Source organism: Impatiens glandulifera, chromosome 1, assembly GCF_907164915.1.
Source record: "Impatiens glandulifera chromosome 1, dImpGla2.1, whole genome shotgun sequence".
NCBI classification, from domain to species: domain Eukaryota; kingdom Viridiplantae; phylum Streptophyta; class Magnoliopsida; order Ericales; family Balsaminaceae; genus Impatiens; species Impatiens glandulifera.
In genome coordinates this window covers 51326768-51342456 of record NC_061862.1, presented here as the reverse complement: position 1 = coordinate 51342456, position 15689 = coordinate 51326768, and the positions used below count along the sequence as shown (strand labels likewise).

The 15689-nt window shown below is 34.4% G+C and overlaps 1 protein-coding gene across 1 annotated transcript; it reads left to right on the top strand.

Annotated features, from left to right (window-relative positions):
* Positions 1–285: 285 nt before the first annotated feature.
* Positions 286–861, top strand: LOC124927606. Its single transcript, XM_047468053.1, has 2 exons — positions 286–489; positions 541–861. Exons 1-2 carry the CDS (start codon positions 286–288, stop codon positions 859–861), a joined length of 525 nt encoding a protein of 174 aa, XP_047324009.1.
* The last annotated feature ends 14828 nt before the right edge of the window (positions 862–15689 follow it).

Genomic DNA, 15689 nt, shown 5'->3' with positions numbered 1-15689 from the left:
GTAAGTATGTCCAGGAAACATTACCTTTGATCAAGTCCTGTAACAAATATGAAATCCACAAAAATCTTCTAAATGTTTGTAATTTGTTTGACATCCCTAAACATTTTACTGTAATATGGGGTTTTCAATACCGGAGGCAATTCCAATGCTTTAAGCCATTCTTTCAATTGTATTTGTGGACGAGAAGAGGCAGTTTGAAGTGGCGGTGGTAGACTAGAGATGCATTCTTCTGGTTTAATTTTTACTATCGCCAAAGAAGGGGAGTTGTTGTTGGTTTCGGTGTTGATGACCTCGGTTAACAAATCCGTTTTTAAATTTTGGGAGACTTTTCTGCAGACATTTAAGGCCTTTGATGGTCCAGCTTTTTCTGTTTTTGGGATAATTTGGGTAGGAGGGAAGGTTGGGGTTGTTGGAGTGCTGGGGTTGGTGTCTGTTTCTATTTTGGGAGGAATGGGGTTGGCTTTGGCTTGGGCGGTTGGAGTGGTTGTGGTTTTGGTGTTTGTTTCTGTTTTGGGGGGAATGGGGTTGGCTTTGGCTTAGGCGGTTGGAGTGGTTGTGGTTTTGGTGTTTGTTTCTGTTTTGGGAGGAATGACGTTGGCTTTGGCTTGGGCGGTTGGAGTGGTTGTGGTTTTGGTGTTTGTTTCTGTTTTGGGAGGAATGGGGTTGGCTTTGGCTTGGGCGGTTGGAGTGGTTGTGGTTTTGGTGTTTGTTTCTATTTTGAGAGGAATGGGGTTGGCTTTGGCTTGGGCGGTTGGAGTGGTTGTGGTTTTGGGGTTGGTTTTTGTTTTGGGAGGAATGGGGTTGGCTTTGGCTTGGGCGGTTGGAGTGGTTGTGGTTTTGGGGTTGGATTCTGTTTTTTGAGGAATGGGGTTGGCTTTGGCTTGTGCCATTGGAGTGGTTGTGGATTTGGGGTTGGTTTCTGTTTTTTGAGGAATGGGGTTGACTTTGGCTTGGGTGTTGGCTTTGGTGTTGGTTTCGGTGGTGGGAGGAAGGGTGTTGGCTTTGGCTTTGGTGATGGTTTCTGTGTTGGGGTTAATGCCACTTCCTCTTGGCTGCTGATGTTTTGTCTTGTCCAAGCTCCTTTGTAAGCTTTCCCTCAGGATTGAATTGGAGTTTAGTACAGTGGCAAATGGCTCAAATGCAGATTGTACAAGTTCAATTGCGTTAATCTGGTGCATCTCATTTAGATATTTAGCCCCTTGTGCCAATTCGTTTGCAGCGGCCGCAACCTTCCTCAAACATGATGCAAGATTTTGTGGAATTGGTGGCTGCTCAGTAAGATTGTCATCCCCAGATTGTGGTAGTGGTGGCTCCACATTTTGTTGAATCGGTGGTTGCTCATTCGGAATGGCTATGCGAGCAACTACCCTACCATGTCCAAACCCCCCTGTGCAGCCTCATACTCAACCCTTTCGTACATCTTCTTCTCGTCCCAACATCCTAAAATAGGAAAATTCCTTGAGATCTGACTGTTTACCTTGAACTCAACCACACAGTCCAAGTAGCACAACTAATACATTAGCATAAACAAATATATGTTACGTTAAAATAAATGAAAATTTATGAAGGTACAACCTACAGCAAATAAATTTCTACACTCACCAAAAGAAACGTTAATGGTCCATGGAAATATGATGTCTTTTTTTCTTTCCACTTATAAACACTATCAACTAGTCCGTCTAACGTAAACTTGCACCAGTTGTAGTCTTTGATTTTAGATACATCCTGTAGGGATTTCAGTACTTTGAATCTGTACATAAAAAAGGAGTGCCTCAAATCAGTTAAAATGACAGTGAAGTTGTAAATGAAATTACAGACTTACTGCTAGGTTGTTTGGGTATACCTGCACTGTATTTTGAGATGTCCACAAAAAACTGGATACAACAAACACCACGAAGTCCATCTTGAAGTTACTGTCTCCGGCTGTATTCTGTAGAATTTTGTCCGGCATTTGGTAGGTCGAAGGACCTCCACTGTTCTCGAATCCCCATCTCCTTCTCCACGTCGTGAGATGGTCCTTGTACACCTTGTCGTCCGTGCCAATTCCTAAACACTCCGCCACTTCTAATTCCCCTCTATGGATGTTTAATACACATTGAACATCCTCTTCATCAATCTGCATCTCCTCTCCACTATGTAGGACGATGCTCCTCCTTCTGGGATTGAAGAGACTCACAATGCACCGTGAGAATTCAAGTGGGCATTTTGATATGCCCAGTAAAAGAAGGGAACCAAATCCTATGTCCCTCACAGCCTCCTTCTGTTCTTCGGATAACCTGTTAATCAGGTAATGAAGGCGCGATGGAGAGGTTCTACTCTTGAAATCAACATCAGGGTCACGAGTCTTTCTTCTTTTCTTCTTAACCTGGTTCTCATTAAGTGCTTCATTAACAGCGTTGGCCAGAATATTCAGTGGTGTCGTGGGTGTTCCTGATCCTTCGGGTTTTCTTTTCCTTTGTTGAACACTACATTAACATGGTGCACACGTTTATTCCAAAAATTCGATGAACTACATAATCCAAAAAGAAGCAAATATGTACATTTTCTAACATTAGCGTAATTACCTCAGTGTGTTAACTTCCGTGGTCGATTTAGTGTATGGAACTATTTGCTTATCGGAATCCTGATTCTGAAATGATAGAGTCACATTTAGATTCAAACGAACTCAAATAAGCAAACGAAAAAGACCCACGCATGCAACCGTAAACACTTCTGACCATTTTCGCAACAGCGGAAGATACTAACCGGAAGAGAAATTGATTCGTAGTCGAACGAGCGGAGACGACAGCGCTAGGTCAAATAGCAGAGTAACATGTGGGTATGACGGCCGGAGTCGGGCTTGAGATATTCTATTTTCTAAATTCCTCTATTAATGTGAATGTATTTTCATGAGGTAGTATCGATTTTTACAAACATGAATAAGGAGTTTTTCATGAACTTCATATGAGTCGAAACATTATTCGCTCATGAAATGTAACATATAATTCTGCATTATGAAAATAAAACATACTATAATAGGCGAAGATTTATTCGTGTTGAATGCCGGATTGTACGAATATATCTTCGCTCAAGAATTCTCTTACATGATTCAACATTATGAAAAAAAAATTCCAAGAGCACCTATTCGCTTCTAAATGCGGAAGAAGCGAAGAAATCTTCGATCAGCAAATCTAACGTATCGTATACAATCTGAAGTATTGACATTTGATTGGATGGTAGCAGGGGAAATGACTTGCCGTATACGGGTTTCACAAAGCCTGAGACTATGTGACAGGTGAATTGACATGACAAAAAGGTTTTGGCGCTTCATTTTATTTATTTAATTGACTATAATTTGAAACGTTAATTATATTTAATATATTTTTCTTCATATATAAATAATAATATATTTATTTCAATTTTACACTTATGAAATAAATATAATTTTATTTATATATGAATAATTTAATATTTAATATAATGTTAATTAAAATATTCAATTATTTAATTTATGATTAGAAGATTGAGCGTGTATTTGGAGAAATTTTGGGTTTTATACAAAAACACACCAAGATCAAACATCACCTAATTGTTGTTTTTACTTTTTCATTAACATTATATAAATTATGAATGATGTTTCCTGTCAAAAACACTGTAGACTGGTCCGATTTGATATATGATGATTACTTTTTAAGATATGATATACCGTAAAAAAACATTTCATTAATATATTAAAAATACGAATGAAGTTTAAATAAAAAAAAATAGTTTAAAGTGATTTGAGCGAAGATTTATTCGCTGCATGTCTTTTCCAATAAATTTCATTAATAAATGGGAAAATAACTTTCATGCTAGTTTTGGTCTTTACATACATGCGTCAGTGTACTTACATCAGAGGTAAACAGTGTTCTCATGGAAGGGTAAGGTGTTTTACATCAACGTCAGGTTAGAAATAATTGAAGCGAATATTTATTCACTTTAAACATGCTCCTCATAAATTACAATTTTCATTCAAAATGAATAAATAAATTTCAAGTAATTTGAGCGAATATTTGTTCGCTGCATGTCATCTTTACTTATTTGAATTAATATTTAATAAATGTAAATATAAAATTCATGTTAATTTTGGCCTTCACATACCAGGGTAAGTGTATTTCCATGACAGGCAAACGGTCTTCTGATGGTTGTGTTGGGGGGTTTACATGCAGGTCAGGTGAAAAATGAATGAAGCGAAGATTTCTTCGCTTCTGAACGACTCCCCGTAAATAAAAATGTTAGAAAAAATTAAAACATAAACATGAACAAATTTTAGCGAAGATTTCTTCGCTGCATTTCATTTCCAATTAATTTATTTAGCATTTGTGTACACGGAACTTCAAAATTGATGTTAATTTTGGTAATTTGTGGGTTATTAAAATGTTTTGACGCTTCAAATGATTTTTTTAATTAAATATATTTTAAATCTTATTTATATTCAATATAATTTTCTTCATATAGCAATAATATTATATTTAATATAATTTTATACTTATTTATTAAAATAATTTTATTAATATAGACATAATTTATTATTTAATATAATGTTAATTAAAATATTGAATTATTTGTTTTATTTGATAAAATTATTTCCATATAGGGTTTTATACAAAAATACAGAAATGCTATTGTTATTACTTTTTCAATAATGAAATATATAATTTATGAATGATGTGACCAAAGGACTGCAAACTGTTCCGATTTGATTTGATATTTGATCACGGGAAAATTACTTTTACTGAATCCATAAATATAAATTCTTTTAAGAAAACAAATTTTTTGTTTGCTATAAATGTAGGGATTACATAAACAATCTTGGTCGACATGAAATATTTCGTGAGCATCAGCATTGTTGTTGAGAGTGTGTTTTTTTAAGATATTTTGTTTGGATCTATCCTTTGGGAGATTCTATGTGGTGGAAAACTTCTTCAATGAAGATCAACTGGTGGAAAACATCTTTAGTTACTACAAATTCTTCAAACTTCAAGTAGAAACTATTGATCAAATGAAGATCATACGTGTCCACTGCTGGTGGGAAGAGCCAGCTGTGGGAGATTCTCTGGGATGGAAAACATCTCAAGAGATAACTCAACAGGTGTATGACCACAGTTATGCGTGAGAGATCCGCTGTGGTCGCTTCAATGGAGATGCATTGAAGCTGGAGATGCAGATGAATATTGTTATAATGTACAAATGTTTATGAAACGTAGAAATGTTTATGAAACATTGTAATGAAATTTTGTTCATCGAATTATAAAAAATATTTGTTATATATATTTTCATTAAGATTTCATTAAACATTTATAAAATAACGAATTTATTATAAATAATAAAGTATTATAATATGAACTTCTGTCTAAGTATACGTTTCCCATAATTGAAATCATTGCCATAATTGTAATCTGAAGTGACATGTAATGTAAAATGTTTTGGCGCTTCTTCAATCATTTAACCATGGATGGGATTTAATATACAAGCGAATCCATATTCGTTCAATGTTGTCGTTTTCAAATATCACTATCAAGCGAATTGTATTTCGTTTCGTAACACTGGTGGGTTTAATAAAGAAACTAACAAGCGAATGAATCTTCGTTCATAAAATCATTAGAGTTTTACATGAACGGGTCACAAATACAATATTATTTAAATAAAATGATCGGGCAACTTAATCTTCGTTTTCAAGCACAAACTTAAAAGTAATACACTAACAAAGAAACAAAGATATGTCCGTTCGATTTACTGATTAGATAGGGTGTTATGAAGCGAACAACGCTTCGATATATCATTGTAAGGGGTTTACATTAACCCATTAGTTGTTTTACATTATAGTTTGAATTGAGAATGACATCCAAATTGCAATCAAACAATCAAACATAACGACAATGATTCGATTTATATAACTCCAGAATACAATTACTACATAATATAAAATATAACTTCAGAATAAAATCAAACATAACTTAAGAATATAATTACTACACAAAAACATTTCATAATCCGTTTACATAATTACTACACAGATTAAGCAACCAAATAGCGGCTCGAAAATACAAATTAAGCTCTAGTCTGATTCTTCAGAGGATGACCCGTCAATCGGTCCTGTCATCGACACGATCTCTTGTTCGATGACGGGTGGAATGTATAGCTGAATTGCTTCGTTCACAGCATTGATCCATCGATTGGGGAATGAAACCGTAAAAGAATTATCTATTATTGATGCGTACTCTAAGTAAAGATGATGAGGAATATGCATCAAGTCCTCCGGAGGATTAAGTCCATTCGAATGTAGGGGATTCCGTAGGCCAAATTGTCTATATATGACAGTTGTGCAGTAGGAGATAGTTCCCTCCAGGTCCAACACAATGATGAATGGAGAACCCCTCATCTCGTACATCATTTGACTAAAGAGATTCCACGGAACAATGAACCGAATTGGGTGAATATCCGAAATAGAATTCTGAAGCACGATTCCAGCGACCCTTTACAATTGCAGATTTGCAAAGAAAGGGTAGGGAATTGAAAGACGGGGCAACCAATGCAATTTGTCTAACAACCAGAGGTAAAGAACCAAAGGTGATCCACGACGAGAATAGTTATTTGCCTCTAGGACAAATTCGTTAAGACCAAGTAATGTCTCAGCAAGTACAAGGCTAGCCATGTTTGGGGCGTTTCCCATGAGTGCAGGAACTACCTCCAGGAGCCTATCCGAAGGCCGTCGTCCTGCAGCCGGACACAAAAAAAATGAGCAAGAACCACAAGCATGATTAGTTTTCTTTGTGTGTGGCTGATGGTCCTCTCAGCTCCCTAGACACGCCAAATGTACTCGTCTATGTTTGTCATATTGAGAAATCCATGTTGGAGGGTAAACAAAACAGCGTCAAACATTGTACCTCCATACACGCTTTGGAAAATTTCGAATGCTCTATGAGGATCTTGATTGACAGGAAAAATCATGAGTGCAAGACTACCACACCTCGGGATTGAAGCGAAGTCCTCTATCGTCGAGCATATGTGCATTTCCCCAATAACAAAAGAACGAGAGTCCGTATTCCATCTGCTTTGCATGTGGGCCATCATTCCATCGTGAACGTTTATTCGTAAAAGAGGTAGAATCTCATCTACATGATAGACACTAAAAGGGATAAGGTCATCGTTGATCAGACTTAAGTATCGCTCCAGCTGTTGCTGCGATAAAGCCAACATGTCTAGGTCCATCTCTACCTCCATCATATGAGTATTACACTAAATGAATGAAGAGAACGAATCTAGTGTAGACACCAGTAGAGAGAGATTTGGGAAGGACAGAGTCAAAACAGAAAGAGAGGTGAGAGTGAGAGTGGAGAGTGAGAGTGAGGGTGAGGGTGTGAGAGTGATGATGTTTATCAGTAGTAGTTGAAGTAATAAATGATTCCTCATTCATGGATTCACATCCTTACATAACTCCGGTGGGGGCATTACATGTTTAAAAGATATCTTCGTTTAGGAATTTGAAAACATATAGTTAAGAAGATATCTTCGTTTATGATTTTTAAAATATGGCTTGTACCAAAACAATTAATAAGAAGATATCTTCGTTTAGGAATTTGAAAATATATAGTAAAGAAGATATCTTCGTTTAGGAATTTGAAAACATATAGTGAAGAAGATATCTTCGTTTATGAATTTAAAAATATGGTTTGTACCAAAAAAAAACCATAATAAGATATCTTCGTTTAGGAATTTGAAAATATATAGTTAAGAAGATATCTTCGTTTATTTTTTTGAAAACATATAGTTAAGAAGATATCTTCGTTTCTGATTTTAAAAATATGGGCACAAGAAGACATAAGAAGATATCTTCGTTTATGAACTTGAAAACATGTAGTTAAGAATATATCTTCATTTAAGAATTTTAAAACATGGAGTTACGAAAATAACTTCGTTTATGATTTTAAAAATATGGGTACAAAATGACATATCAAATATCAATAAATTATAAGTTCTAATTCCATAAAGTTTATACATTAGTACACCAATGTCAATTGACCTGTGTAAAGATAAGAATTACTGTACAAGTATAATTTCGTATAACACATACAAATCTCTAAAATCTTGATCTAATTGCATCCTTTAACTTAAACCTATTGACATTGTGCTCAGACATAAGAATTCTGTATAAATATTTGATCCTCAATGTACTCAAAGCTTCTTGGGGCTTCAAAAGAGCAAGAGAAAGTATAAGAACATCTAAAATTGTTAAATGTCATAGACTAACATATGGTATAACACTTACATTTTTTTCGTTGATGTCAATACCCCAATCCTTCACAGTTCCTCTATATGTTTCCATATGTCTCATTAAATATACACCACAGTCTTTCTTGTTTGATTTGTCTTGCCAGTCAAGCTTTGGGGCCGTTATCATGTATTTTTTAACCTTTGCAGCAATTCTTTCTAGGCCTTGCTTTTCCAAGAAAATCACAAAACTATCGACTTGTTTCCTCAAATTGGTATACTTGTCCAGAATTTTCATTTTAGGCGGACGACCGGAGTTATCTAGTACATTGATTGTGGAGGCTTTAATATTCACACATACAAGAAAGAAATGTTTGCAAAAAACGACAGGTAGGAATATCTGTAAAAAGAACACAAACATTTATTATTTTATTACATACTCGTTACTTGGAATTGAGGGATATGTACATACCAGGTCAGCGAAGATGAGGTCTTCTTTTGTGACATGGTAGTTTCTCATGTCTTCTTCAAGGGATTGGGAAAATAAGGTGGAATTATACTGCAGATTAACCTACAAAATAAGGGTAGAGTATCAAAGTCATGAACATTGAAGGATACATAGCACAAAACAAGAGAAGCACTTACATGTGAAATTGATGAAAAACAAATTATTCGTGGTTCATGCCTTGGCAACCTACGGCATTTGAAGTGCACAATTATGGACCAAGCGTCCACCACTTCGCTCGCAATTTCTTCACCCAGTTTCATTGTTTAAAATAGATGACGGGTGATATTACCTGGTGGACCTTCGTACAGAACGTCACTGCAAAATAGATTCATTTAGAAGAACATAACTAACTAATTTCTAATTTTAAATTTCTAAAAGCATGCTGAGTAACTTACCTTCCAGCCAGGTCTTCAGCAAACACAAAATCAGCCAATCTCTGTTCCTTGTTGGTTATTTTGTGGTCCAACTTATCCGCAACCTCTTTCATGTAAGGGGATCGAAGGTGCACAGGAATTTTGGTGATCTTCCTCTTAGGATAGTCTCTAATGTTGATGCGTCCCCCCCCCCATCATCTTCATCTTCATCTTCAGAAGATTCAATGGCTTTAGAAGCCTCAACCTGTTCCTTCCCTTCACCCTGATGATTTGGTTCAATAGTGGGTGACTGAGCTTTGTGTTCCTCAACCTGTTCCTTCCCTTCACCCTGATCATTTGGTTCAATAGTGGGTGACTGAACTTTGTGTTCCTCAGCCTGTTCCTTCCCTTCACCCTGATCAGTTGGTTCAACAGTGGGTGACTGAACTTTGTGTTCCTCAGCCTAATCCTTCCCTTCACCCTGATCAGTTGGTTCAACAGTGGGTGACTGAGCTTTGTTGGGCAGAACTGCATCCTCAAGTTCTTCCTATTGAAAAGGGAGTGACTGAGCTTCATTGTGCAGAAATGCAGCCTCAACATCTTCCTGTTGAACAAGGAGTGATTGATCTTCAATGTCCTGAACTACATCATCAAGATCTTTCTGTTGAACAGGGAGTGACTGAGCTTCATTGTGCAGAACTGCATCCTCGAGATCATTCGGTTCAACATGATCTGAGCGATTTTCTTGATTGTGCAGAACTGCATCCTCAAAATCATTCAGTTCAACCCATGCTGATGGATTGTCTTCATTGTCCTCAGCTGCATCCTCAAAGGTGTATTCAACCGGGGGACTACTGATTGTCAAGCCCGCACTCTCTAAAGTGTCCCCAAGTGCCTCACTTGGAGGATCTTCCACACCTACACGAACATCACCATCATTCACCACCTTCAAGTGTTTCATGAACCCTTCAGACTCTCTTAGGTTCAGGAAACCGGCCTCAAAAAAAGGCTTGGGATCGATGTTGCGTTTCTCCAACTCCCCTGATAGGTAATTTAGCTGTTGGGCTGTATCTTTAAAAGTTTGCAAGATTTTGGATGTCAACATCTGTAGATTATGAAAAACATATTTTATTAGTCTCGAAAACAAGAAATTATAGACAAATGTGAGTCAATTTCTTGTTTCCACATACTTCATCATCGTCTTCTTTTACTTCAACCAACTCAACTGGATTCTCAGGTTCTTTATCTGTTAGGCGCGCCCTTGCCCGGCCCAGCCCAAAACCACCGGCACGACCTTCTAAGGTGGTAAACTCTAACACTGTCACGTCATCCCAACAAGAGATTATTGGAAATTTCCTTTCATAAGGCAGACGTACACCTTCCACAAAAACACCATCTAGGTAGCAAATCTGGAGTAAAGGAATGGGAAACATGTTAGTAAATATTTGATACCTATAAAGCATATATAAGAGAGGAATTATTTACCAATAAAAAGGTTATAGGTCCATCAAAATATGGATTTTTATCTTTACTTTCTTTTTCTTTCCAACTTCTTACACTTTCAACCAATCATTGTAGTGTGAAGTGGCACCAGTTCAGCTCTTTTATGTTATCAACATCCATTAAGGATTTCAGAATTTTGAACCTGAAATGAATAAAATACATGTGTGAGTAATCACGAATACAATTAGATATATAATAGGTTTGAATACATGTTTACCTGGCTCGTGAATTTTGAACTGCACATAAAAAACTTGAGACAATAAAGACAACAAAGTCGATTTTGAAATCGTTGTCTGCACTTGTGTTACTTAATATCTTGGGTATCATAGAAAGTGTTTCAGGAGCTTTTGAGTCTTCCCCGGTCCATCTGGTCTTCCAATCCCTCAAGAAATTAAAAAAATCAGGGTCCTTAGTCTTGTCCCCCCTAGGGGACTCAACTACGTTCATTGGCCCTCTAGGGAGGTTCATCACGAACTGTACGAGACCTTCATCGATAAGGATCTCCTCACCGTTGGCCAATACCAGAGAACTCTTATTCGGGTCAAAAGATTGGATAACGTGTCTCGAAAAATGCCCCGGGCACTTAGAGACACCCATTGTAAGAAGAGAACCAAACCCGATTTGCTTCACGGTTTCCCTCTGTTCTACGCTCAATTTAGGAATCAGTTGAGCGATGCCATGAGGTGATGATCTTGTTAGAAATGCCACTTTCCTTTTCTTGATGGTTTTGGTTTTTTGGGGAGATGGTGGTAAATCTTCATCAAATGTTGTAGTACACGGAGAAATATTAGTGGTTTCTAGGGGTGGTGCTGGTAACTCTTCATCGACTGGTGGAGTGGATGTAGGAATAACATTGGTTTTTTTTGGGGGGGGGAGGTGGTGGTAAAATCTCATCAAAATGTGTAGTACCTGCAGCAATATCAGTAGCTTCGACAGCAATTGTGGAAACTGATTCAGCAGTCGATGACTTCGTATTCGTATTCGTATTTCTCTTCCTCTTCCTTTCATATGTAACCAAGTCATTAAATCTCGAAGTCATTATTTTTGGTGGGATAACATAAATTAGTATTCAACTAAATAAATGGAATCAAGGGATGTAAAATTAGTACAAAATATATAAACACAATAAGATTAACCTACCTCTATGGTTTATTGCGGGGATTAACGTTGGATACAGGATTGGAGGCAGTTTCGTTTTCGTTTATGCTGTTACAAACTGACAAGACGACCTCTCGGGAGTCGATGGTATCCACTTTCATGTTGTTGCCTTGGTTTTCTGACATTTTCAGAAGAAATCCTTGTAGAATAGAAGAAATCTCTAGGGTTTCAACGTTGAATATTTGGATGATCGTTGGGAGATAGAGAGAGAAGAATATGAACAGTTGCTTATGAAAATGATGTACAGTGGGATTGTAGCGGGAAATTGAAATTATAACAATAAGTAATTGAAGCGAAGAAATATTCGTTCTATACCGTATTCTCGTAAAAAAATTCATAAATTATTTTAAATATAAAAATAATTATTTGAAGCGAATATTTATTCGCGGCATGTAAATTCCCTCATTAAGTTTATTTACATGAGAGGTAATCGGTCTTCTCATGGGAGGGAAGGGGGTTTTACATGAACGTCAGGTTAAAAATAATTGAAACGAAGATTTATTCGCTTTGAACAGTATCCTAGTAAATTTAAAATTGAAATTTTTTAAATTAATAAATAATGTAATTTAAGCGAATATTTCTTCGATACAAATCATCTCCTCTTAAAAATTAAAAATAAATAAATAAATAAAAGGAAGTAATCGATGCGAATATTTATTCGCTGCATATTAATTGTAATAAATTGAATTGATATTTAATAATGCCAATCGTCGTAAAAAAAATTAAATAAAAAAATAAGAGTGAAGTAATTGAAACGAAGATTTGTTCGTTTGCTGCATGTCATTTTTAATAAATTGAATTAATATTTAATAAACCGAAATATAAAAATTCATGTTAATTTTGGTCTTTACATATACAAGTAAGTGTATTTCCATGACAGGCAAGCGGTCTTCTCATGGGTGGGTTGGGGGGTTTACATGCGGGTGAGGTTAAAAATAGTTGAAGCGAAGATTTCTTCGCTTTCAATCGTCTCCTCGTTAAAAAAATTAAATAAAAAATAATAAAAACGAATGAAGTAATTTGAGCGAATATTTGTTCGCTGCATGTCATCTTTAATTACTTGAATTAATATTTAATAAACAGAAATATAAATTCCATATAATTTTGGTCTTTATATACACGGGAAAGTGTGTTTCTATGGTAGGCAAGTTGTCTTCTCATGGGTGGGTTGGGGGGTTTACATGCAGGTCAGGTTAAAATTATTTGAATCGAAGATTTCTTCGCTTTCAATCGTCACCTCGTAAAAAAAAATTAAATAAAAAAATAAAAAATAGATTTCAAGTAATTGAAGCGAATATTTGTTCGCTGGATGTCATTTTTATTAAATTGAATTAATATTTAATAAACAGAAATATAAATTCCATGTAATTTTGGTCTTTACATACACGGGTAAGTGTGTTTTCATGGCAGGCAAGCGGTCTTCTCATGGTTGGGTTGGGGGGTTTACATGAGGGTCAGGGCTCCTGGGCGTGGAAATCTTCGCTCCCATCACTTCTCACTTTTCCCTCTGACATGGGGCCCGGAGCAAAGATATCTTATCCGGATCATATGAATATTATTATATTTTCTGACGTTAACTGGCCCTTCCGTTAACGGCGTTTGGGGTGAACCCGGAATGAAACCCGGATTCCGAATTCTCCCTCCCTCCCCTCCTACCCAGATTGATTTATTAATATAATAATAATGTTGCAATTTGATTGGTCCGCAATATGGGAACACGGGAATCGGTAGCAGAAGATCCGGATTGTGTGAAATGATGGATGATATTCAAGGCAAAAAAAACAAATATACAAATAAGAATAAAAATACAAATATGATCCACCAAACATTATAAAACTAAGTAGGATTTGTGAGAAAAACAATTAATTCTTAATAGACTTCACTGACTTTCTCGTACGAGTCTCATTAACATCATGATGAATTATATGAATTGAACGATTACCATCATTAAAAATTAAATTATTATTATTTTTAGTTAGATAATCTACTCAAAAATAATCGGAATACACTTACTTACTAAATCTCAAACATACTCTATAAGAGACTCTAAATATTACCCAACATAATAATGTAAAATATATTAGTCGTCGATTTCATCCCATAAAAATAGAACATATAACGACTTGATGTACGTGTTGATGTACGTTCCATATGCAGGTGGAATCAACAAGATGATAAGTCGAGGTGACTAATATATAGAGACTCTTTTATTTATATATATAAATTAAGGAGAATTATTATGATATCTCGCCGCCATGATCCACACTTTAACTTAAAGCGTTTTCGGTTAGAATTGAACCTATAATATTTTGATCTCTTAAGACGACTCATACCATTGGGCTACCTTGATAAGTTATATAAAATCTTTTTTTTATACCATGACTAACATTCTCTAAACAAGCACTAGTGAAGGAAAAGTGGATAAACATGTTTTTTTATTTTAATTTTTGTTCGTGTCTTATTATTTTTTTTTAAATATATTATTTTTCTTGAAAATCATTTGTAATTATTTTTTATTATTAAAAAAATAATAAATAGTTTAAACAAAACAATATATTATATTAATACAACACATATAATGACTAATCAAACTTATAAATTTATAAATATAGGGATGGTAATGGGGGAGGGAAGGGATTTATTTACAGTGTCGGTTTTACTTGAGAAATTCTTTTAATACCACATTCTGTCCCGTTTGGTTTAAATGAATATCTGCAAAACACCATCTATATCATATTTTCTAAAAAAAATTATATAAATTAAATTTTTAATATAATATATTTTATAATATATTAAAATTTTATATTATTATAAAGAATAAACTTAAAACTCTTATAAAATATAATGAATAAATAAATATATTAGTAATTTTATATATTTAATTGTGTTTATAGTGTTCGGAGTAAAATCGGGGTAGAATCGAAGTAAGATTAGGACGGGTACAAAAATACCATCCCGTCCTATCCCCGGTTACCGATCAAACTGGAGAAATACCTCCCAAACGGGATAATTTGGTTCCGTTACTGCGGAATGATTTTAAATGGTCATCCTTATTATAATTATAATAGAGTAGCTCCTTAAAATAAAAGACTTATTATTGTATAATACACCAAATAAAATTTTAATTGAAAAGAATTTCTTAAAAGAAATTAAAATATATAAATCTTAAAAAATAAAAAAAAAATTAAAAATTGAATCTAATAAAAAAATTAAAATTAACTATAAGTTATGTAGTTTAAGAAAACTGAAATTAAAAAGAAAATATTAAATTAATTATTTAATAAAAATGTGTTTTTTTAAGTCTAAGTTTAAATAATATTAATAATAAAATTAATTTATACCAATTTTAAGTAACACAATGTATGTATCAAATTGATTGATAAAACATAAGTTTGGAGAAATAAATTAAAAATAATAATTATATATCAATTTTGTTACATATTAATATTTTAGTGAAAGTTAACTTAAGCTATATTAAAAGGTCTATTTAAACATTTTGGGAAAGCTAAAAGTAAAAACGTTATTGATTTTAATGTGACTTGTCACTTGTGTACTAACCAACATGGGTTGGGCTTTACTCCCCCTTTTTGTTTTGGATTAAATCAATAAATTGGCCCATCCCTGAAATGCAAATCAACAATAAAAAGTAAAAACCTAGAAACTTATAGGTATCACAATATTTTAATGTAAAATTAACATTAAAATTTAAATCAAATAAGCTTGAAATGTGAGTTTCATTTGCAAATGAAATTAATATATTCTTAAATATATTTTTTTTAATATTAAAAAAATAAAAATAAATATTTTGATTGATAATTTAAAGAACAGGTTGAAAAAATAAAATTTTGATAACATTATAATATATTTTTTTTTGTAGTAAATAAAAACAAACCCTAAATTTAAAAACCTCTCAATAAGCTTATTTACACTTCCTCATA